Consider the following 17724-nt stretch of genomic DNA (forward strand, 5'->3'; position numbering starts at 1 on the left):
TTCAATTGAGGCCGAACCATGATAATGTCATAATTAATTTAATAATTAATAAAAATAAAAATAAAGGAATTAAATTTATAAATATTAGCAAAATTGACTAAAATATCTTAAAAATTTGAAACGAACTCTCAAATAAAAGATTATTACTTATTCTTACTATACCTAAATTATATAAATTAATGAATTACTTATAATGTTTTAAAAAAAAAAATCTAAATATGAGTAGAAATGATGAGATTTATAAAATAAATAAATAAAGAAAAAAGAAACTCAATTATGGACTTTTAGTAAATAGAGTACCACAGTGGCTATTTTGACTATTTGCATTGTGCAAAATAGGAACCAAGGAAGATTTTTTTTTTTTTTTTTTTGTTTTTTTGTTTTTTGTTTTTGATGGCGTGGGAAGAAGGTTCATTTTCAATTTTATTCTCATTATTCTATTTTGACTCCCACCCACCCACCAATGTGAATTCTGATTTATCTCTTCACATTGCATTTATCACTTTCCTTGTGATGCTTTATTTCCAACTTACAAAGTTACCCAGCACCAGCTAGTACCAGTGCAATACTCTTACTTCCATCTTCTTCCTCCTCACATTTGCGACTCGTCTCATCTTCTTTTTTTCTTTTTTTTTTTTTTCTTTTTTTTTAATTTTAATTTTAATCTCACCATGCCATTAGTTTTTTCACAAATTTCACAGACTTACGGTTAAATCGGCTCATGATTCAAATGATTTTCCAAGTTAGAACTCAGTTCAACCGATACTCTCATATTTTTTATATGCCCAGTTCTCATAAATAAAAAACCGTTTTCATGAACGGTTAACGATTAACTTGGTTGGACCATATGGTTCGGTCTGAGTTTAAAAACCATAAGCAACATCACTGTTCTCCACTTCTCTCTCTTGAAATCTCATCCTTTTTTAAAACCTTTTGACCATATCCACAAATATCACTTCTTATTTAATGTTCTCTTTCTTTACTCTCTTTTTGACATATGAAGTAAATATGGTCCGATAGATATAGATAAGTTTGCTATTGCTCAAAAATCTTCTTCCACTTTCACTACTACCTAACAGTGGCACAATAAACCTTCTCTTAATTTTTTCCCCCTCTTCTCTCTCTCAATCTGGATTTGGTGTGATAAGAGAGGGGGTGATTCTACCAAAGTCATTTTAGATTGAAACATATTTTTCAGTTGGAACTCCTGAAATTGACAGAACTGGCTGGTTTTATCTAGAATGGTCCAGTATTTAAACCGAGATGGAATAAGGAGTATGGTTGTGCCAAATATGTTGTCGGCATGAAAAATTCCAGCCTTTCCGAGTGGAACAGAATGGATTTCAAAACATTGGTTTCAACAACCTCATAAAATAATATTTGAATTTCCTCTTTAAAATTGGTGATACATCGGTTTGTAAGTTTAATGTAGTAAAAAATTTGTAGTACGCTACTCATAGCCCTATCCAATTCCAAAAATGAGTTTGCGTCTTGTGACAAATAAAAAATAACATTTTTGGATTCACTAATTGTCCTAGGCCTAATAATGACATCTTTTGTGGTGCCCTAAATCTACAATTTTAACCCCTCCTCCCCTCCCACACTATCTATGAATCTACCTATGAAGAAAAAATATAACTTTAATTTTTAATTTGAAAAGTTAAACTTGATAAGTCATGACAATCTAAACATTCCCTCCATAATTGAAGAACTGCCTTGTCATTTATAATATCTCTAAAAACATGTTTAGAGCAGTTGTGGATGTCTTTGTTATACTCTTTGCTCTTAAATTTTGTTTTTGCTCTATTATTTTTGTTTAAAGCCTCTCTCTCTCTCTCTCTCTCTCTCTCTCTCTGTCTCTCTCTCTCTTTCTCTCTCTCTCTCTCTCTCTCTCTCATATGGAGATGAAGAGAAAGTAGCGGTGGAGCTAGGGGAAGGGGCAATGTGATGCCCCAATTTGATTGAATGTGTGATGTGTGTGGGTGTGTGATGAGTCCCACATTGGGTATTTACTGGGTTGAATTGAGATTTATTAACAACTACAAGGAGCCTCAATTGTGACTAGTCATTTTAAGGTATAGCGCAGATGTGGCTAGCGCTTTTCCTTAGGTCGTAACATATGGTATCAGAGCCAACCTGGTAATCTTGTGTGGGCTCAAATACACTACCCTACAAAGAGGGCCCTAACGAGGACGTTAGAGATTTAAGCGGGGGAGACTGTGATGCCCCAATTTGATTGATTGTGTGATGTGTGTCCGTGTGTGATGAGTCCCACATCGAGTATTTACTGGGTTGAATTGGGTTTTATTAAAAACTGCAAGGAGCCTTAATTGTGACTATTCATTTTAAGGTATAGCGCAGATGTGGCTAGTGCTTTTCCTTGAGTCGTTACATTCCAAGTAGAAGGTTCATTACCAAAATCCAATGAGTAAAACCATGAAGAAGATAAAATTTCTTAACAAGAATAAAATTGTCAAATAAGATTTAAATTTGCATGAGTAAAATCACATTGACGATTAAATTCTCAAAATGAGAGTAGTCATGTGATTAAATTCATAAGATTAAAACCAACGAGTAAAATCAGACTAACTATTATATTCTAAAAATGAGAATAAAAGTCTTATAATTAAATTCACAAGGTTAAAACCAACGAGTAAAATCATATTGACGATCAAATTCTCAAAGCGGGAGTAATTCTTATGATAAAATTCACAAGGTTAAAATCAATAAGAAAATCATATTGACGACCAAAATCTCAAAACAAGAGTAAGTTATATGATAAAATTCACAAGGTTAAAAACCAACAAGTAAAATCATATTGACAACCAAATTCTCAAAACAAGAATAAGTCATATGATTAAATTCACAAGTTTTAAAAAAATTATTATGTGGTTAAATTCATGAAGTACAACCATTTTTCAAAGTACTATGGTTAAATTCATGAAGTATAAAACCAACAAGAGCAACCATACTGACAAAGCAAAATTCTTATAAAGTAGCGAAATATTCTAAGTATCAAAGAAGCACCAAGATTAGAAACAAGCATATGTAGGTTTTAAAATACTTCGGTTGTTCACAAAATAAAGAACACAAATATTGTCTTCTTGAAATATACTCGTCAAAACATGGACGAGAACCAGCCTAAAAACTAGGGCAAGCTAAAACAAAAATAAAAATGAAGTTTAAACAAGGGGATCAACAAGGGGATTAACTGGTGCATCTTTAGGGCCTTCTCCTTCATCTCCTCCTTCCACTCCAGCTTGCTCATTGTCTTGGGCCCATTCAGCAGCTTCATCAGCCATTATCTCCTTATTAATGGCCTCATATTCATTATTAGAGTAGTTAAACTCAGTGTGATGATTCATCGTCCACTGTCAGAGAAGCTTAAAGCCTTTAAAGTATTCATCAAAAGTGGCAATTAAGCCACAGCTTTCTCACGTTCAGAGTTAAGCTTCAACATGGCAGAATGAATCTCCTCATCCTTCTGAATGATGAGCATCTTTTCTATCCTCAGCTCGTCAGAGACTTCCTTCAACTTGGCCTTAGCATCGTTAGCCTCTCCCATCGCTTTAATCAGGTTCTTCCTTAGCGTTAAGCTCTTCGTCATTACAGCTTAAATCTGAGAATTGGCCATCACTACTTTCTCTTCTGTCACAAGGTAATCAATTGGCAGGCACAATGATTCTCCAAGAACCTAGAGGAAACAAGTACATATGTTTAAATTTTTTAAAAAAGAAAAAAGAAAAAAAAGAAAAAAGAGAGAGAACAATGTTAAAAGAAAAGAAGACCTCACTTGCATGAGTTTGTGAATATGACGACTAACAAGTTCATAAGAAGGCACTAAAGACAAGGCCTTGAGCCCTTCCTCAAAGAGGACATTGTGCGCCCGTCCAAGGGCCATCGCAGGATCAGTCCAAACATTCTCACCTTTCTTCTCCTTCCCTTTCCAAGTCCGAGGAGGAGAAGGAAACTCATCAATCGATATAGCAGGAGAAAAGGGCAAAAGGGTATGGACGAGGTTAGAAATGACGATCCCAGAACTGCCCCCATTTTTTAGCTTTTTCAGAGGCGAATCTATCTTTGACAAAGGCTCATTCCTTTTCCTTTGTCTCAAATATATTTATCCTGACTAAAGCGAGTAGCAATCTCTACAAAAAAAAAGTAAGAACATCACGAAGATATTGACAAAGGTAAAAAATTAACAAGGTAAAAGCACAAAATCCAAACACTTAATTCTCTCTTCCCTATGAATTAACTGACGAACGTAAGCTGAAGGTTCAGGCCTTGAGAAGTGATCCTACAAAGATCATGGGTCGACAAGCTTGTCAAAATCCTTGATACCAAGAGCAAAATCCGAAGCAGCTTGGACTCATCCCTTACTTCTCTCTTCCCTATGAATTAACTGACGGACATAAGCTGAAGGTTCAGGCCTTGAGAAGTGGTCGTACAAAGATCACGGGTCGACAAGCTCGTCAATATCCTTGATACCAAGAGCAAAATCCAGAGTAGCTTGGACTCATCCCTAATATCTATTCTTCAAGCCTAGACGAATAAAAGCTACAAAAAGAAAAGGTTAGAATAGAGAAAAAAAAAAAATATATATATATATATATATATATGGACGATGTAAAAACCAAAACGGCGGAGAGGTTTTACGCCGAGAACTTTGGTTTCCTCTTCGATAACACATCGTGTGTTGTCCGTGTGTTTGTATCTTTCTTCCCTTTATCTTTGCCTTATATTTACTGCTGTGGATGTGTTTATATTTGGCTTAGATTGTTTATCAATTCTGTTATGAGCTTGTTATCATGTTCTGCACATTAATTGTTTAATATAAAACTTGAATTGGTAACTTTGTAATTGGGAGTCTAAACGTTCAAGGGTGTTTTATACACATATTGAACTTTCAATTTTTATTTTTATTTTTCTTACATCTCTATTTTAGCTTGATAAAGTTTTGTATTCTTTAGAACTCTATTTTCGTTGATGAGATTTAGTTTTGTGTTTTAAGTTTTTTTATTTTTTTATTTTTTTAATTTTTTTTTTATGAATTTGATTGTTAAATATTATCATATTGCATTATAAGTAATTAAAAATAGTATATAAGAATGTACTATTATTATATTACATAGAATTATTTGGATAAGTTAGTGTTTATTGTTATGTATTTTGTTTTCTCATATCATTTTATTTAACATTTAAATTCAGCCACATCCCCATATATTCATTCAATTATTTATATTTTCACTTCTTTTTATTTTAAAAAATTTTAAATATAATATTTTGCCTAAATTAAATAAATAAAATTGTCCACATTAAGTGGAGTAATTCTAGGGAAACGCTCATTCTCACACCCAATGCATCAAAGAAGAATGAAATACAAAAATAAAAAATAAAATAAATAAATAAATCAAGTTAGAAACACTAAATTAAAAAAAAAAAAAAAAACTAATAATGCATATTTAATGTTATAGAATCATCATCAAATTTTGGAAAACGATAGGTTGCCAATGGAGAGAGAGAGAGAGAGAGAGAGAGAGAGAGAGAGAGAGAGAGAGAAGAGAGAGAGAGAGATGGTATAGAAAAAATCAATACAAAGTAATAAAGAGTAGATAAAGAAAAAAAACCAAATGTCAATTAGTAATTGTTGATTGGAAAACAAAGAGGTTGTAAGGAGAAGTAAAAAATAAAATAGGGATTACTGTGTGAAGAACATTAAAAACTTTACATTGTAGTAACATAAACCATTAAATTCAATTAAAAAATTAAATCAACAATCAACAATTAAATTCAATCATAGTACTAAATTTAAATTTAAAACTAAGGTCATTCTACCGTAACCCTCAGGAAAAGGGCGTATGGTACCCACTTTAATCTTAATCGTTGACTTAACATTGTTTAAATCTTGACCATTGGTATAATTTTAAGGGATACTAGTAACTGGCTAAATAGGTATATATATAAACAAAAAAAAAACAAAAAAAAATGCAAAAGAACGCAGAATCATTCACACATCAACAACGCCTTTGGTTCTCCTCTCTACTCTATCTCGTCTCAACGCTAAAGCCTCTCCAGCTCTGTCTCGTTTTCCTCTATCTCGTCTCATAACAATATCACGTTTGCCTCTCTAGCTCAACAATAGAAGAACCAAACAACGACGCACTATTGAATCTCAATCCAACTCGGCGTCGCCACCCTCTAGCTTCTTCTATTCCAATCCAACCTCAAATCCACATCCAATCCAACTCAGTGGTGCTTCTTCCGTCTCTCTGCCCTTTTGTTCGAAGTTTCCTCCGTTTATCAAATCTAAAATCTTAGTATGTCTCATCCTTATTCTTTAATTTTCCATATGCGTTTTTTAACTGTTGCCGTTTGTTCTCTGTATGGCTGAATTGTTATTAATTTTGTTTTGTTTTTGTTTACCTTTTGGTCTCGTAGGGTTGCTAGGAACAAAACCAATCTATTATTCCTTTTGGTTCATAGCAGGTGAGATAATAAGTTATTGTATATACTTGAATTAGTAAAACTTCTAATTGTATGTTTAATACCGTTTATACTTTTTGGTTATTTATCATAGGTTTTTCTGGCTGGGTTGAACAATTTGGGTTTTTTTCTCTGGTTTGACAGGAGTTGGATAATTTCTCTAGGTAAACCCCTTACAATCAGAATTAAATTGTTTACTGAAAAGAAGAAATATATATATGTGTGTGTGTGTGTGTGTGTGTGTGTGTGTGTGTGTGTGTGTATTGATAACCTTTGGGCCAAATTATAGTTGAAGCAGTAAAGTGCCTCGCTTTGACCCTGGTCATTAGAGTGTGAGAGGGGTTTATGTTGTGGTATAAACATAAGTGTGTAGGTGTATTGAAAAGAAGAATATATGTATTCTTGGTCATTAGAGTGTGAAGGCATTTATCTTCTGGTATAAACAAAGGTGAGTAAAAGAGAGGAGAGCACTGCCTATGCATTAGACCCAAAAGTTACTTTCAATGTTCATTGTAAGTGTTTTTAAGTTTGTTGGGCTTCCCATTCACCCGAGCTCTATGTTTGGAGGATGGGAGAGTAAAAGAGAGGAGAGTAAGGGAAAAAGTGACCAGAATAAACTATAAAGTTAAACAATAACTAAACAAATGAAACAAACTAGTCAGAAACTCAAAATACCTAGCTGCTGCACTCCAAGTTTACAAAATACAACAGTGGTTTTCTGTGACAATGATTTGCTTGCCATTATTTTAATGAAAACCAAAACCTCTATAATAGCTATTAACAAAAATTAAAACCATTATAAAAGGAAATCAAGGAAGACCATTGTCCATTTCAGGGGTATAACGGACAATGGTTTGCATGTCTTAAATATATCTTGCAACCTTGAGAGTATCGTGCAATGGAGGACTTATGTGTGACTAATATCTTTTCTACATTGTCATAATCTGATCAATTAAGTTATCCTGTAACTTTGAATTAAAGCTTTATGGAATCAATGGCTTACTAGGCCCAAATTTTTGACATCTTTCAGGAACTTATTGAAAAACTTCACAAAGGTGAATTGTCAAAAGATGATTATCCATGTCTGAATGACCCGAGTCAAACTTTTCATGACATCCTTTTGGTTTGTCTATGAACTCAGGAATTCCAACTTGTGAAAAACTTACTTTGATTTCATATGGCTGAGTCCTTTTATTGTGAGCTTTGGAGTAGTTACTTAATTAGTAACTTCCTTAACGTGGATGGAAGTTAGAAGGTTCAGACTTAACTTCTACAACTGTCATCAGAAGTTAAGAACTTAATGGGAAGTTAGAGCGATGAATAAGAATTTTGCTCATACTTCAGAATAGTAGAACGTGGTCCAAATCATAAGCTTTTAGATATAGATTTACTTCGAAAATTTCTAAGTGTTTGGCGGTCATCCAGGTGACTCCATGCTGGACGACCTTCTTGCACTTGGATGACCTTTCTGGTCTTGAACGACATTGTCGACAAATTGGAGATTGTCTAATTTTTGGTTCACCGTCATATATAAATAATAAAAATATAAACATCAAGAAAACGACCTCAACTATGTTATTTTATAGGGAGATATGCCGTGAATGTGATGGAAGCCACCAAGCGAGATAAGTAGGAAATTAAATGGTATATTCAAATATTTGTGAAAGAAACCAAGATAATTCCAGTTGATTTTTTGTGTGAACAAGAGTAATTATTGTGGTTGGGCTAATTTCATGGGATGCCTTTTTTTTTTTTTTTTTTTTTTTTTTTTTTTTTTTTTTTTTTCAATCTTAGATCTAAATTTTTTAATAACTTCTAAAAAATTACTATTGTCATGAGCGGTTATTAGTAAGTAAAAAAGTGACCTCAATGATAAGCCTAAATGTAAAATTATGGTTAGATGTGATATTGGTAGGGCTTACTGTGACGATTGAACTATCAATTGTAAGGAAAAAAAAATAGGGTACCACCGAATGTGACAAAAGTATGGTTAGAAATAATGTTGGTACTACGCAATGTAATAATGGAACGGTTAAATTTGAGAATAAAAAAAATAGGGTACCACTAAATGTGACAAAAAGAGAGTCAGATGCGATGTTGGTACTACTTAGAGTCCGTTTGGTTAGAGGAGTGGAAAAATGGAAGGATGGAAAATTAGTGGGAGAATGGAAAGGTGGGAGGATGGAAAATTAGGGGGAGAATGGAAAAGTGGGAGGATAGAAAAGATTTGGTTTACCTTCATGTATATTTGGTTGGAGGGTGGAAAAGTGGGAGGGTGGAAAACTTTTTTGTTTGGTTGGAAAGAAAAAGGGGAGGATGGAAAATGTAGTTTATATAAATTGACTATTCTGACCTTGTTATATAATAATGTGAAAGTGAGAGGCGTAGGTGAGTGTAACAAAGTGAGAGTATTTGTGTAAATTACATCATCAGCATCTTTTCCTCCCAAATAGGGAGGTAAAAAAGTGTGGGTCCGAAGGGATTATTTTCCTCCCCATTTTTTTTTTTTTTTTTTTTTTCTCCTGAATCAAACTGTGAAAAATGCCATTTTCCACCATATTTTCCGTCAAATATGAGAAAAAAAAAAAAAAAAAAGTAAGGGAGCTACCAATGTGAGAAAAGAACTGTCACATGTGATGTTGAAACTGCACAATTTGAGGATGGAACCGTCAAATGTGAAAAAAAAGTAAGGGAACCACTAAATATGAGAAAAGAACTGTCACATGTGATGTTGTAACTACACAATGTGAGAATGGAACCGTTAAGTGCGAGAAATAAGCAAGGGAGCCACTCAATGTGACAAAAGAACTATTATATATGATGTTGGAACTGTACAATGTGAGGATGAAACCGTCAAATGTTAGAAAAAAAGTAAAGGAACCATCAAATGTGAGAAAAAAACTGTCACATGTGATGTTGGACTTGCACAATGTGAGGATAGAACCATCAAATGTGAGAAAAAAGTAAGAGAACTACAAAATGTGACAAAAGAACTGTCACATATGATGTTGGAATTACATAATGTGGGGATGGCACTATTAAGTGTGAGAAAAAAGTAGGGGAACCACCCAATGTGACAAAAGAACTATCATATGTGATATTGGAACTGCACAATGTAATGATGAAACCGTTAAATGTGAGAAAAAAAGTAAGGGAACTACCAAATGAGAAAAAAACTGTCACATGTGATGTTAGAACTGCACAATGTGAGGAAACNTTCTCGGCGTAAAACCTCTCCGCCGCCCTCCAAATGGTGATAAAATCCACTAAAGAATATAGTTGGGATACATGAACAGCAGAAGACCCTCCAAGCCTAATCTACCCAGGTACCTAAGCTCTCCAAACTTCTTGCTCCAACGAGGTTACGCCGAACCTATTTCTTCTTTAGCTTCCTGAATTCCGCTACTTGACCATAGCATCAACCAATTTATATTGATTCCTTCCAAACTGCTTCCCTCAGCACCAAACAAACCTTCTCATAGACGTGGGTGTGGTGAGATAAAGATTTGGTAAAAGACCTCTCAAGGGTATGACAATGGAGAGGAAGAGAGTAGAGGAATTTGTAGAGTTTCTTAGATGAAGATTGGGGATGAGGCAATCTTGTTTTTCTTTAGGGTTTTCTCTCACAAAATTCTCTCTGGAAGCTCTCACTATTTAGTGGGTATAAGAGTCTATATATAGTGAGGTGAGATGAGAATACGAAAAGACAGATTTTTGCCAAACAGGATAAATTGGCGGCTTGGTCTCGCGGCTTGTCCAAGTCGCGAAATCAAGTCGCGACGTAATGGCCTAGCCAGCCTGGGACTTTTGTCCTGTAGTGCGACAGCTGGCGCGACCCTTTAGCTTCCCTGCATGCAACTCACGTGCCTGAAGTTGGCGACTTGCAGCCACGAGCCACCCGCGAGTCCTAGCCGTGAAGCTTTGCTTCTTTGCACATACTTGAGCTTTTCTTCACAACTTCTCACACACTACCCTTACAATAATCCCACCTAAATACAGGGTTACTAAGTGCTTAAATTACAAGCAAATTGGCACGGAACAAAGCCAACAAGATGGTTGATAAATTTCAACCTTACAAAAATCCACCAAAAAATTAAGGGAGAAAGAGTGGGAAATAACCACTTTTTGTGAGAGAAAATTATGTAGAGAATGGAAGAGTGAATGAAAAATTTATACTAAGAGGATGATAATAAAAAGAAAAAAAAATAAAGGAAGATAAAAGGAAAGAGGAAGAGTGATATCAAGGTAGAATGTTTGGAGAGATGAAAAGGTAAAGAGAAGGACAAAGGTTGGAGAAGGTGTAAATGTTAAAAAAAAAATTAGTACAATTTGATGAGAACAATTTTCTTTTATTTGAATTTTAAGTAAAATATTACAGTTTTTATTTTTTAAAACAAAAAGAGAGAAAAAATATAAATAATTTAATGATAAGGAGGATGTGATTGAATTTCAATATTGAGTAAAATAGAAGAGAAGGAAAAAAAAATTAAAAGATATAAGAATAAACACTAAATTATCCAAATTATGCTATGTAATGGAATGCTATTTTATTTTATCTACTATCTTTAATTTTTTATAATGTAATCGGATAAATTTAACAATCAAAGGGAAAAATATTAATAACAATAACAATAACAATAACTTAAAACAGAAAAATAAATCGTATCAACCTAAATTAGAATTCTTAAAAACACAAAAATTTATCAAACTAAAGCGGAGATGCAATAAAAAATAAAAATCCACCAAAACATTGAGAGAGAGAGAGAGAGAGAGAGAGAAATTTTTATGAGAGAAAACTATGCAAAAAATGGAAAAAAGTGACAAATTTATAGCAAGAGAGAAGGCATAAGAAGAGACAAATAAAGAAAGATGAAGGGAAAGATAAATAGCATATTAAAGTAGAGGGTAGTGGGGAGATGAAAAGGTGAGGGAAGAAAAAAGGTTGAAGAAAGTGTAAATATTTAAAAAAAAATAGGTGAATGTAAAAAAAATTATAGGAAAATTGGAAATAAAAAAGAATTATATATAGATGTTAAAACTGACAAAGATGAATATGTTAAGTCAATAATCTATTTATATATATATATATATATATATATTGTAAAAAAGAATAGGAATAAATAATAATTATGTGGCGAATGACGTGGCGATGAGGTGGCGCAACAGGAGTTCAGAAGTAATAAATACCACGCTTCAGCTTTTAGTAATATATAGAATATAGATACCTTTAATTTTTTATAATGTAATCGGATAAAATTTAATAATCAAAGGGCAAAATATTAATAATAATAATAACTTAAAACACAAAACTAAATCGTATCAACCTAAATTAGAGTTTTTAAAAATACAAAAATTTATCAACCTAAAGCGAAGATGCAATAAAAAAATAAAAATCCACCGAAACATTGAGAGAGAGAGAGATAGAGAAAGAGAGAGAGAACTTTTTTGTGAGAGAAAACTATCCAAAGAATGGAAAAGAGTGACAAATTTATAGTGAAAGGGAATGGATAAGAAGAGACAAATAAAGAAAGATGAAGGAGAAGATGAATAGCAATATTAAAGTAGAGGCTAGTGGGGAGATGAAAATGTGAAGGAAGAAGAAAGTATGAAGAAAGTGTAAATATATATATATATATTTTTTTAAAGTGAATTAAAAAAAATTATAGGAAAATTGGAAATAAAAATATTTTACATCCTTAAACACTACTTTATCTATTTTACTTACTCATTTAACAATATATCCAATATCCTTTTTTCCTTTTAGGGACAATACACCCAACATCTTAGTTCTTATTTTTATATATATCCCAATAGAATAATATAAATTATACAATTAAATTTATATCTATATATTACTAAAAGCTGAAGCGTGGCATTTATTGCTGCTAAGCTCTTATTGCGCGATCTCATCACCACATCATTCGCCACATAATTATTATTTATTCCTATTTTTTTTACAAAAAAATATATAAATAGATTATTGACTTTACATATTCATTTTTGTCGGTTTTAACATCTATATATATTTCTTTTTTATTTCCAATTTTCCTATAATTTTNAGTACAGTAGAACGACCCATATATTTATATATAGCTTGAGTCAAATTAGATTATCTGTATTATTGTTTCTCAATTATGTCTACTAGTGCAATTAATAAACAATAATTTAATTAATTAATATTTAATTTAGAGAATCAACTAATAAATAATAATTAATAATTTAATTAACCAATATATTATAAAAAACAAACAAATTAAATTATTTAAGTTTAACAACAATTAATAATTTTATAATTAATAAAACAACAATATAACAAATTATAGTTTATAGAAGACAAACAAATTAATGAAACAACTAAACAACAATAATTAATAATTTTATTATGGACAAATATTTGATAAGAAAACTACGTAGAAGGCAATTATAAACTTTATGTATTTGCGTGTTTTTTTATTATTATTGTTGTCAATATACAAAATTTTCTTTTATTAAATTGTATAGTTTATGTTTGTTGAAGAATACCTGAAAATTATTTCTGGAGCCACCACTGGTACCATAGCCACAGACATAGTTCAGCAACCTCCAACAATTCTTTGATTTCTTTTAGAGCACGAAATCTAACACAACTTCAAAATTTATTCTTTGTGCTTATAAAAAGAAGAAATCAAACTGGATGCCAAGATTTCCTCAGCATTTTCTGACACACTCCTGCGATTTGAATTCTTGAGGAGGGGAGATGCATTGTACAAACTTGCAGCAATCTTCTCTCCATAAACAAGTGGCTGGTTGCATTTGTGAAGAATCTGCACAACCTCTTTCATGGAAGGCCGCTTAGAAGGTTCTGTATTCGTACAAATGATTCCAAGAATGAAAACAGAGCTCATTTCTTCCAAATAACTGGGTTCCTTGATCTCCTCATCCAATGCATCAACTATAGGGATGTCATCTTTAATCAAACGCAATGCCCATTCGGCAAGGGATGTGTGTTCATCACCATAACTAGCTTCCCTTCCAGTACTTAGTTCCAGAAGGATAACCCCAAGCTATAAACATCAATCTTCTCATTAACTCGTGTTGTGTGGGCATACTCTGCAGTTCAAATTTACAACAAAAACAAAAATAGAATTCCGGCTGATGGAGGAGGAAATGAACATCGCTATTAGAATGAAGCTTATAAATTTGTATATCACATACCTGGAGCTATGTAGCCAACAGAACCAGCTACAATTGACATTGTAGCAAGTTCTCCCTGTTTGAACATCTTGGCTAGACCAAAATCAGCTATCTTTGCGTTGAACTCAGAGTCTAAAAGGATGTTACTTGATTTCACATCTCGATGAACAATTGGTGGGGAGCAGTTCTGGTGCATGTAATAGAGCCCCTGGGCAGCCCCAACTGCTATCTGCAATCTCTTAGGCCAATCCAGGACAACATGCTGGACTGAACTTGAGGTGGATGATGCTCTACTCTTCCTATGCAGCCATTGATCCAGGCTATGGTTTTCTAAATACTCATAGACTAGAAGTTTTGAATTTTCATTGGACATACAACCAAGCAGCTTCACTATGTTGGAATGTCGAATCGAACCCAATATTTTAACTTCTGCATGAAATTCTTTCTCAAGCATCTGCTCTAGCTTTCGGTTATTCCCAATTCTCTTCACAGCAACAAAATTGTTTGAATCATTGACAACAACACGGTATACCTTCCCTGATCCACCGCTACCAATCACATTATTTTCTGTCAATCCTGACAAAATGTCTGATTCCCTGAAATTCACCCTCTGGAATGTGGTGAACTTCCATGTGGAATCAAATCCATGCTTTCCCTTCCTATAAATACTGATCATTGCAAGTACTAAACTCAGTAGAGCTGCTGCCACAAAACTTATAATTAAAGGAAGATATTTGGAGGGAACTTTACTCGATTTATGATGGTCAGAATTGTTGCAGCTGTTAATGTTTAGTGATGGCTTATTAGCACAGAGAGCAAGATTGTCCAAGAAGCTGCTGGCATATGCATCATTTTCAAATTGTGTTGGGATCCTCCCAGTCAAATGATTGGAAGAGAGGTTGAGTAAAGTGAGCTTCAAGGGGCCAAGTTGGAGAGGTATTTGGCCAGAAAGTTGGTTTTCTGACAAGTCCAACTCTGTAAGACCTGCCAAATTACCTAATTTCTCCGGAATAGGTCCAGAGATTTTATTTCGGCGAAGGTTTAGAGTATTCAACGATTTCCATGATATAATATCTGCTGGAAGGGAGCCCGAGAGTTGATTTTGATCAAGAAAAAGAGTTGTTAAATTAGGAAGAGATGTTAATTCTCGAGGAATTGTGCCAGTAAAGAGGTTATTACTAGCCTCAAATACCACCAAATTCCTCCAGGAAGACACTCCAGCTGGAATCGTACCAGAAAAGTTGTTGTTATTTATTTCCAATCTTGAGAGATTCCTTGCCACCCTTTGAGGAAGCTCGCCTGTAAATGAATTGTTGCTTAAAATCAAGACGCTCAAATTCAACAATGTCCATAGGCCACTAGGAATATCCCCAGAAAGCCTATTATTGTAAACAGTCACAATTTTCAAACCATTGCAATTGCCAAGCGACTTAGGCAATTCTCCAGTGAGGTTGTTGTTAAAAGCTACCACTCCCACCAACCTTCCGTTATCACACAAGTGTTCTGGTAACTCGCCTTCAAGCTTATTGTCTGCAATCTGGAACTCTACAAGCATAGAATACCGCCCAAAGTCCGGAGGCAGAGTCCCTGATAAATTGTTGCTAAACACTTTAAGGACCCTCAGACTTGGAAGACGTCCAATACTGTCCGGGATATTTCCAGATAACTGATTGAAAAACAAACTTAGACCTGTCATGTTTCTGAGTCTGCCAAAATCATCAGGTATGCTTCCGGTCAATTTATTATCGAGAGGTCAATAACATCAATGTTTAATGCTTCAACCACCCGAGGAATCTCCCCAGACAATTGGTTTCTGTAAAGATACACAATACTTAAATTCTTTAGCATAAACAAACTGCTCAGAATTTTTCCAGTCAGATTGTTTACTGACAAATCCAAATGCACCAAAGCCTCCATTTCTCCAATCGTGTCTGGGATTTCCCATTCAAATTAGACGCAGTAATCCACAAAAACTTAAGCTTCTTCAACTTCGTGAAACTCGAAGGCACCTCTGCTGCTGTCATGTTGACATTATAGGCCAACCACAGTGACTCAAGTTCGAACAAGTTGCCAATTTCTCGCGGGAAAGAACCGTTGAATGCACATTGGAAAAGCTGAAGCGTCCTTAGCTCTGTTAATTGTCCAATAGATGATGGAATGTTACCATAGAAGCTGTTGGCTCCTAGGTTGAGGTGGCGCAGGTGAGACAAGCGGTTAATGTCAACGGGGATTGTGCCGTTGAAGTAATCTGCGAGAGGTCGAGCTCTTCAAGCTTGGAACAGTTGTAGAGAGCTTTAGGAAACTCTTGAGAAATGAAGTTGTATGAAAGGTCAATGACTGTGAGGTTCTTGAGGTCACAGATGAAGGGTGGGACTGTCTGGGTGATGTTCTTGTTTTGAAGTAGTAGTTGGGTGACTAAGCCGTTGGTGCAGGTGATCTCTGGCCAGTTACAATGGTGAGAGGAGTTGAAGGAGTTCAAGTGGCTTAGAGATAGTGGATTTTGCCAGTGGCTTAGAGATGGGGGGTTTTGCCAATGTTGCTTTAGTTTCAGGAGGACTGTTTGTTCTTTGTCGCTTAGCTGAGATTCAGTGTTCGCATGTCCGAAAAGGAGGAGAAGGAAGAGAGGAAGATAGTTGTTTTGGTCATTTGGAATTTCGGACGTTGAGTTCGTTATTCCGGTTTCTCAACTCAAGATAAGCAATTGGCGAGCAATCACAAAGAATTTGCTCACTTTAAATCAGGAAATTTACGGTGGGGTCAAGGATGAGAAAACTTTGCACCATTTTGTAAACTAATCATTACCCGTTCTAAAATAATTGGTGATTAATTCTAAACTAAATTTGTAATATTTCATTTTGATATAAAAAAAAAAAAAATCAAAGAATTAGTTATGATGTCATCTTATATTTTGTTGTGAAACCTTGTTTTAATAATATTCATGATTAAACATTCTCCTGTCATTGTTGCAATAGAAATTATTAGAATAAGTACAACCACTATAACCACTTTATAAACAAATCAATTGATTTTCTAGTTCTCATTGGCACAATTCAAAAATATTTAATATTCTATTAAAAAAATTGAGATATCAAAACCATATTACGCTAATAATAGTAAAATTTGTCGCATGTCTTGTATCTAGTTGACACATTATTGTACTCTTAGGGTTCAAATCCTCGCTTCCTTCACTATTGTAAGTGTGTAACTATCAAATAATAATAATATTGAAATTTCATTTTCAGTAGTTTTTTTTTTTTGTAATTTTAATTTTAATTTTTATAATTTGTAAATTCTTTAGAATAAAACTTAACTTACTTACTAATAAACAAATATCTTCTACTCTAAAAAGGTTTAGGCGAAAAGTCATTTTTTGTCCTTACGTTTTCAGGCGATTCTTATTTTAGTTCTTACATTTTATTTTTACCGTTTTTAGTCCCTATCCTAAAAAACGCTTCTCGTTTTGGTCCCTACTATTAATTAGAGACGAAAAATCACACATAACAAACGATAAAATTAAAAATATTTTATTTTATTTCAATAATTTTAAAATTAAAAATTAAAAATTTTAGTTAAAAATAAGTTCTCTTGTTCTTCCCCCAATAACATAATTGCCCAGAAAAAAAAAAAAAAAAAAAAAAAAAAAAAAAAAATTCAAATTTTAACAATCGTTTCTGGTGTTCTCTCTTCAGTCAGGTTATAAAAATAACAAAAGATTAAACACGATAGAACACAGTACATTTCCATATCAGATTTGATGCAAAACCCAAAAGATAAACTAGATCCAGAACTTAAATCAAATCAAAATCTAATCTAAACAATTAATTAATTAATAACAAAAAGGCCCCCAGATCCGAATCTCAAATAATAATAAAAAGACAAATCTAAACGAAAATGTCAAAGGACAATGTTTTTAGTTATTACCTTGCTCTTGGTGACGGAGTCATTAACGTTAATAGCAGGGAACAAGAGGGTATCATTGGCCTGCATCTGGTAAAGCCTCTTAACTCTAGTGGTTGTCTCTTCGGACACACCAACCAATCTTTGCTTCATCTTGTGGTACCTCTTGGG

At 33.7% G+C, this 17724-nt stretch overlaps 1 protein-coding gene and 2 long non-coding RNA genes across 3 annotated transcripts in view; 1 reads left to right on the forward strand and 2 right to left on the reverse strand.

The window, feature by feature from the left end:
• Positions 1-3054: 3054 nt before the first annotated feature.
• LOC136067714 (uncharacterized) overlaps positions 3055-17724 on the reverse strand; it is a 32737-nt gene continuing 18067 nt past the window's right edge. The window contains exons 2-3 of the long non-coding RNA XR_010629129.1: positions 3794-4557; positions 3055-3694 (exon numbers count right to left, since the gene is read on the reverse strand). This is a non-coding gene — a long non-coding RNA (uncharacterized LOC136067714). The remainder of the gene's footprint in view (positions 3695-3793; positions 4558-17724) is intronic.
• On the forward strand, positions 6019-6655 carry LOC136067713 (uncharacterized). The gene is made up of 3 exons (XR_010629128.1): positions 6019-6252; positions 6439-6486; positions 6578-6655. It is a non-coding gene; the product is annotated as an uncharacterized LOC136067713 (long non-coding RNA).
• Positions 12905-17706, reverse strand: LOC112035386 (receptor-like protein kinase 5). Its single transcript, XM_065773920.1, is given in 8 exon segments — positions 12905-13525; positions 13528-13572; positions 13678-15402; positions 15405-15602; positions 15605-15904; positions 15907-16338; positions 17081-17123; positions 17578-17706. Coding segments are annotated over 8 exon segments (3279 nt in total). The 3' UTR covers positions 12905-13118.

The sequence above is a fragment of the Quercus suber genome, unplaced genomic scaffold, assembly GCF_002906115.3.
Source record: "Quercus suber isolate HL8 unplaced genomic scaffold, Cork oak 2.0 scaffold_82, whole genome shotgun sequence".
Taxonomy (NCBI): Eukaryota; Viridiplantae; Streptophyta; class Magnoliopsida; order Fagales; family Fagaceae; genus Quercus; species Quercus suber.